Source organism: Glycine max, chromosome 16 (assembly GCF_000004515.6).
Source record: "Glycine max cultivar Williams 82 chromosome 16, Glycine_max_v4.0, whole genome shotgun sequence".
NCBI classification, from domain to species: domain Eukaryota; kingdom Viridiplantae; phylum Streptophyta; class Magnoliopsida; order Fabales; family Fabaceae; genus Glycine; species Glycine max.
Genome location: NC_038252.2, coordinates 24,742,661 through 24,750,550, shown reverse-complemented (window position 1 = coordinate 24,750,550; position 7,890 = coordinate 24,742,661). Strand labels below are relative to the sequence as shown.

Here is a 7,890-nt window from a genome sequence, read left to right as displayed (position 1 = left end):
TTAAATGACCAAGTTTCCCACACTTCCAACATGACAATTTTGTCTGTTTGTTTGGACCTTTGTTCTTATTTCCTTGAAATTTTCGTTTGTTACCTTTAGCATTGTAATTTTGCTTAATTGTTCCACTTTCCTCTACCATATTAACGGAAGAGGAACCTGCTACGTTTTTATCATTGACTTTGTCAATTTCCTGAGCCCTCAACGACTCCTCAATCATGAAATGACTACCGAGTTGAACCAGAGTCAACTCTTCCTTCTTATGTTTCAAGGTATGGTTGAAGTCTTTCCAAGAAGAAGGCAGTTTATCAATTATAGATGAAACTGCAATGGATTCATCCATTTTCAAATCATGTTGAGTAAACTGACCCAAAATCTGCAGCAGTTCATTATATTGTTCCATAACAGGCCTCGAATCAATCATTTTGTAATTAAAGAAATTACTAACTAAGAATTTGTTACTTGAGGCATCTTCTGCCATATACTTGGATTCAAGAGAGTCCCATAATTCCTTAGCAGACTCAACATTTTGATAAATATCAAAGAGAGAGTCAGACATACCGTTCAGAATGTGTCCACGACAAATATAATCGTCGTTCTCCCATTTCGAACGCTTCCTTGTTTGATCCAGAGTTTCGTCTTCCATAAACACCGGCATTGGTGTACTCAGCACATACACCACCTTCAATGTTGTCAAGAGAAAGTGCATCTTCTTCTGCCATCTTCTAAAATCCTGCCCTTCAAACTTGTCCAACTTCGCAAACTTGCTTGTCATCTTCGAACTATCGTTCGTCATCTCGAAAAAATTTGATTCAATCTTTTGTTAGTTAATTTGAAAATCGAGATAATACTGGATAAATCTGAAGTCGTGTATAACACTTTCATATTGAATCAAATTTCGGGGTTCAACCAAAATTGTTCAATCGGATAAAATCAGAAGATTATAATTCAAGAGTTTTGTTTTGGTCTTGTATGTTTTTTCACCCGTCATGCTTTCTGAACAAAAATGATTATTTATGATCAAAGAACAGGTGGTTTTTGGCGGTTGATGAACAGGTGGTTTTTGGCGGTTGATGGAAGTTTTATCTTTTTAAAAATTGCCTTTTCCTGAAAGTCACTTCCATGTAATTTCCAAAATTTGCCTAAACAGAACATCTCGTTATTACATTAAAACAAGCGTGCACTCTTATTTTAACATAATAAAGAGATCAATTACACTAAAATGTCCAACAAGTACTTGTAAGGAAATGAGTTACTCTTGTAAGTCTTTGATTCTCTTAGCAAAAAAGCTAGAGAAGCAAATTAACAAGCTAGTGTGCTTGTGCAAAGAATTAGTCAAATCAATAAAGGGTCACTATTCAACTCCCCTTCTAGTGATAAACTAATTCACTTCAATTCGTATCAAAGCTAAGCCTCTGATGGTTGAACACATGCACCTAATAGCGTAGGAGGAAAAGTTCCTAGAAGATGTTATGGCTAGTACAAGAATAGGAGTATTTATAACATAAATTATCTCAAGCGAAAGACTTTATTTTAATGCATTTAAAACTCTTCAATTAATTTATTTATGAAAATACTAGCAAACTTTTCTCGTTTCAAAGGGTAAAGGCTAAAACACACATCTACAAAATAAATCATCACATTATATATATATATATATATATATATATATATATATATATATATATATATATATATATATATATATAACATTATAATAACTCAAATTTCCTCCCAACTCGCATACAAACATAAATCTCACTATAAAAATAAACTACATACATTCTGAGTCAATCAATATGATTCATAACTTCAATGGGAAAATAAAAACAAAAACAAATAATGCATCTTCACGATAAGATACACATATAAACATCTAAATTTATTGAGTTAAAGTAACTATAGGTAGCTTTTGTGTTAAATAAAAAATATACTAAATTTTATTTCAAAAATCTAAATTCTTTCACTTCAAACATAAACTATCCCACTTTAAGATCAACTTTAGCAGATTCAATTTTACAAAACTAATTCTTTCAAAGTCAATTTTGCAAACATTTATTCACATGAAGGATAATTATCTCGGCATCCAACACTATAAGATTTAGAAGGTAAAATAACTTGTCTATTTAATAAGTTTATTTTTAAAGTGACAAACCAAGTTCTTTTAATTTTATATATATGAAACTGAATTTTTCATAAACCGTATTTTTTTTGACAAAATTTCATAAACTGTAAACAATACAAAAATGTACATAAGCAGTTAAGCATTAAGTAATTTTGTGTTTGTCTATCAACACTCGAACACAAGTTGTCCATCTAGAAGCTAATGATTTTCACTTCAAATTCAATCCACGCAAAACTGAATTCAACACAGAAATACACTGAATTAATCTCTAAAATTACGAATGTTGTCAATTTAATTTCTAAAATTGTAAAAATATTATATTATTTCTTAAAATTATTAAAAATTGATCATGTTAATCTTCGATTTTAAAATTTCTAGGAACAACAAAACTAATGTCAGTTGACGATATTATAAACTCAAATAATCTTTGCTAGATAATTTTAAGAGTTCAAATAACATTTTTGTAATATGATTCAATAAATGATACAGCTACAATAGACACTGCATATGGAATGAATTTCAGAAAATTTTCACATTTATTTATTTAATGCTCACTTGTTTTAAAATTGGGTAAAAGTAATTTTAAATCGTTAAATGTAAATTAAGATGCATACTCCAATTAATCTTAAACCCCCACACACAAATAAAATAGTCTTAACCATAAATTTTATATTAAACGTATGAGTGTGAAGAATTGTTTCCGAGTATAAAACAGAAAGACCCAAAGACGTATATGCATCATTATAACATGTATTGAGTAAAGAAAAAATAAAACGTAGTTGGTGTTTAATTGAAGCCAGAATGCATAACCAATTAAATGAGAATTGCCATTCCTGCTCTGTTCAATATTCTTAGTCAAAGTGCACAGATCATCAACGTCCGTCATCCTACTAATAATTACTGTAAAAAAATTATTTGCTTCTTTTCAAATTATCTTTGACATTGAAAGTTTTAATTTGTTTTAAAATATTTATCATTTTAATTTTTTTAAAATGAACATTAATAATTTTTCCCAATAACACTCCATAGTCCTTGTTTACTTATGTATCACTTAGATCTTAATTCATAACTACACTCTTACTCTTTTAATAAAGTTATTTTAGTTAAAGAAGGCTATTCTATCATAGTAATTGATACAATTAATGATTTTCTTAAAATATGTACATTATCATCTTAACAAATATACTAAAAGGGAATAATAATTGTAACAACTTACCCTATTTGCAGTAAAAAAAAAATACCCTGTTTAATGGCGGGGAAAGTAATAACTTACCTATTCAATAACTAGATTATTTTGAGCAACTTTTAAATTTTTAATGCCTAGATAATCCATATTACAATATCAAAGCAGCATATGGAAAACACTGTCAACATTCATCTACATACATTTGAGTATACGGAAAATAAACAACATAACGGAAAGTATAAATAAAAAACCAACAGATCTTCTCTTTTTATTCTCAACACAAATGAGGACTAGAAATAAGCAGCACAGTGAAAAAGTTGTTACTCATTGCATCCTCCTATCTAAATTCAAGCTTTCCTGCCAATTAAAGTAACACAACTTTAATCTGAAAGAAGTATTGCAAGCAACTAAAATTCTAAATTTACATGTAATCACTGCAAATCCATTACAAAACCCAAAGATGAACAAAAAGATAAATTCCATGTTGTAAAAAAGAAGCATCACGATTCCTACCTCGTCTATCAACATCTATCACAGTAGCACATGGTCATCCCATTGTAGTATATGAATTTTATGACTGCACAGCTTTATTTTGTTTGATACAAGCTGGTGCCTTGAAATCTTGGCATTTTCACATTGATGTAGCCTCAATAGGCATCACTCTGTCAGATGATGACTCCGCTGTAAACAAAGACATAGTATTAATAGGATTATTGCCTGTGTTCGTTCCAGTCAACGAATAACTTCTGACTCTTATTTCTTCCTTTAGCTGCACCCTATCTTTCGAGGTGCAGATGCTTAAGGGCAACTTTTTTAGCTTCACCCTTCCTCTCTTCTTACCTATGGAAGATGAATCTTCAAACTTTTTCCCTTTTGACTGACTCAACTCTGCTTCCCCGTTATCTATCCCTAATTGGCTAGGTCTATGATATTTAACCACCTTATCTTTCTTACTTGAGCATACCTCTTGGATGGATCCTTCAGAATCAATCATACCTGCTATTGCATGTTCATCGTTCAAAGATAAGCAATCTTGACGAAGTGCCACACCAGATTCAGATCCCTCAGTCATTTCAAAACTTGAAGAGCTTCTAGGCTTCTTATGTTTACTACCTTTTGAGTCTGAGTTTGGAGAACTCTTGGAGATTCTTGGCGAACTGTTCATGGCTCGATGTAACTTATGAGCCAATTCTTCATCTGTCCCACAATTTTCAATTCGTTGATTTTTTTTGTACAACAGCTGAACTGGGAGATGCTTCTTTGACTTGTTTTTTTTCATATTTCTTTCCTTGCCGGCCGCCTCCTCAGAGAAAGATGCAACCAAATCTAAAGCCCTCTTGGCTGCAGCTACTGCCTTCGCTGCTCTTGCAGCCTTTTCTTCAGCTGCTGCTCTTGCAGCCTCTGCAGCTTTAGTTGTAGCGATTGCGGCCACTTTTGAGGCCTCCACAACCTCCTCAGGTGTTAGGTTAGGGTTATTAGAATGGCAACTCAACAAATGCTTCAGTCGGGCTTCAAATTCACTTGAAAACAATGAGGATGAAGGGGAAGCAGCATCAGTAACACAAGAAGCAGCAACTGGAGATGGCGAGGCAGTAGCATCACTATCTGAACCCTGTTTCTTCAATCCAGCTAGAAGACGCTTCCGGGGTGGTAAAAGAACATCCGCATCCAACTGATTAGCATCACATGCGATCTCCATGCCTCCCCCAATAAATCTAAATCTACACGGAATTAAATAGCTACTCTATTGACAATCACATCATTGCAACATCGATCAAATCCTTCAATTCCACATTCCTCATGATATCAAGATTTTAACAATCATACAAGATCCTTAACAAAACCTACACAAAACTTGGAACAATTCAAAGACTATCCAAGCTGCTACCACTTTTTATTGCCTTCTTTCCATGATAAGTAGAAATTTGACTCATACCCAGCATCAAATTCTTCCATTCCAACTCTTTGATTCCTAAATAGAAAGAAAGAAGACAACAAATCAAACTGAAAACTAAATGCACAACAAACAATTTCATTCATCGGAACTAGTTTATCTATGAAAAACGCAAAACACAACAGCAGCAAACCTCAATTTTCAAACATCACCATTCCCAACTATTCCTAGCAACCAAGAAACTCACAAAGGAAGCATAATTTAGCAACATAATCATAAGATCGAGGACCTGAATTCAATCTACCCGAGCAGCACAATACAGGGTTTTTTTTGTTTTTTTTTTTTCAACACCCCAATTGCCAAACGATTTGAATCAATCCACAAAGCAATGAATCATAAACACACAAAGCAATCCACCACAAGTTAAATCTGGATTCAGCAGAATCATGAAAAATCAATGGAATTTTCATACCCCATGAGTCAAAATTCAAGAACACACAAAAAACATGATCAAAAGAGAGTTGGGACCATTGAGAATGAAGGAGGTCCATGTGTACCTGTTCCTGTTGTGGCAGATAGAGAAAGAGGGGCAAAGGAAGATCAAGGATTAGGGTTTTCAGAAAGAGAAACGAAGAAGAGTTTGTAATGGTGAAGAAGAAAAATCCAACGCATAGAGAAAACCCAAGATCTTCCTAATAATAATAATAATAATAATAATAATAATAATAATAATTTCATTTATACGCAAGAAAATGTGAAAATGGTAAAAAATTTCAGTTGGTTTTGATTGGAGAACGGTAAAGAAGCAGATCCCACCAAAAAAATAATTAATTAGTTCTCTGCTTTTCAAGTACCCTCGTATTTCTTTTCATTTTTTCGATGTCAAACTGTGTCAATGACAACGTTGCAGTTGCTTTTCATGAGTTGCGACATCAGATGGTGTCGAGAGGAAAGATGTAATACTGTAATAAATGAAGATGAGGATTAACGTGCACAGCTTCATCTAAAATTTAGCGTTCCAATTTTATATATCAAATTTAACGGTTCTGGGTAGATTTGGACAAGAGATCAATTTTTTATTTTTTATTTATTTTGAGTAAATATTTATTTTTGTTGTTGAATTTGTTAGACAATGATAATTAATTATCGAAAGATGATAAAATTAAAATTTTATCTCTAAATTTGCAAAAAGTAAGATAAATTAATCCTATCAATAATTTTTTTTCATTAATTCAAATGGTTATACTTACCTACCACTTTGGCTAATGACATGACAACTGACGGTTATCATTTCTTAAGATATCGGAAACGAATCTCAACTTTATCAAGCATTTCTTAAGAGGTCGAATTTGAATCTCAACTTTATCAAGCAACTCTAAGAGGTTGGATTCCAACGTCAACTTTTTCAAGCAACTCCTATGAGGTCAGATCCAAACCTCAACCTTTTTAAGATTTTTGAAAAGGTCAGCTTTGAACCTCAGCATTCTTTCTCTAAAAACTTAATTTTTTAAGCAAAAGTTGAAGATCAAACCTTAAAACATTTACCCAGTATAAAGAAAATATACATAAAGCAAATGTCCTCTCTAATTTCATTCATTATTAAAACTTCATGTTCCGAAAACAAATACTGAAATCAACAAACATTTCATTTATTACATTAATCACTTCGACTCAACCTCCTTTCTTTCTTCTTCTCCCTTAGACTCAGAGCACAGTTGCATCTCTCTAACGATCTCGCCATCCACAATGTCGCAATTCACGTCCACTTGTGCAGAGTCAAAAGAAGGAAGCAACACCTTAACTTGAATATGAGCCTTCTTGAAGCCTTCTCAATGATTTAAGACAATCAATCTCTTGGCCTCGTCCAACTCAACCATCAAAGCAGACTCAACCTCCTCCTTCTTCTACTACTCACCCTCCATTTTCTCAATAGTCTTCTTCATGTTAGCAATCTCATCCTCTGCAGATGCCATGTCCTCCTCAGTCGTCTTGTTTTCCTATGTCAACTCCTCCATTTTAGCACCTATATCCTTCACTTGTGGCTCCAAATCAGCGACTTGGTCATTCAAAGCCTTTCTTTCCTCAGACTGTTGGACAAAAAAGAAACATCCTTCTCTAAATCCTCTTGTAGTTTCCTCATTGTTTCCTTAATCTTAGCCAACTCCACGCCAAGTTTTTTGGTTTTGCCAACCTCTACCTTCATGGCTTTTAGTTGTACGGCCATCACCTTTGTCTTCTTATCTGCTTTTGCCAACATCTCTTTCCAATGACGCACAACGGTAAAAGATTGGCCAAGGAAGATCTTGGTGGCATCCAAACTCCCCACCGACCCCACATAATCCATCATGTCACGGTCGATTTGACTTGGGAAAGCAGATAATTGGACAAATTATGGACCGCTCAGGTCAACGCTCCACAAAGAAACAATATTGGGCGTAACAGACACATGATCCAACCCACATAGTTTCCCTTCATGGTAGAGGAGGATGACCTTGTTCATCAGCGATGCTCCGGTGCGCAGATTATCCCCGAACACCACCGAAGTCGACTTCTGAACGACCCTGCCCCTTTTTTCTTTCTCGGTCGCAGTCGACTTTTGAGCAGCTTCCGCTTCCTTCTCCTTCTTCGCCTCTTTCCTGATCACATCCCAGTGGCTCCTTTGACTGCATTGTTTTCTTCCATTATTTT

General features: G+C 33.9%; 1 protein-coding gene across 3 annotated transcripts; it reads right to left on the bottom strand.

The window, feature by feature from the left end:
* Window positions 1-3,551: 3,551 nt before the first annotated feature.
* On the bottom strand, window positions 3,552-6,192 carry LOC100811202 (uncharacterized). Of its 3 annotated transcripts, XR_418802.4 has the most exons (3): window positions 5,760-6,149; window positions 3,822-5,280; window positions 3,552-3,665 (listed from the first exon to the last, which is right to left on the bottom strand). XR_418802.4 is itself a non-coding variant. In XM_014769176.2 (2 exons), the coding sequence occupies exon 2, from the start codon at window positions 5,005-5,007 to the stop codon at window positions 3,940-3,942; it is 1,068 nt and encodes a 355-aa protein (XP_014624662.1). In that variant the 5' UTR covers window positions 5,008-5,280; window positions 6,057-6,192; the 3' UTR covers window positions 3,552-3,939. The 3 variants fall into 3 exon arrangements, 2 of the variants coding, with proteins under 2 accessions (XP_014624662.1, XP_040866142.1); XM_014769176.2 differs by having other exon boundaries at window positions 3,552-5,280; window positions 6,057-6,192; XM_041010208.1 differs by having other exon boundaries at window positions 3,552-5,280.
* Window positions 6,193-7,890: the final 1,698 nt, after the last annotated feature.

Bases quoted from the DNA above. Each gene is read 5' to 3' on its own strand.
- LOC100811202 (XM_014769176.2), bottom strand. From the start codon at position 5,007: ATGGAGATCGCATGTGATGCTAATCAGTTGGATGCGGATGTTCTTTTA.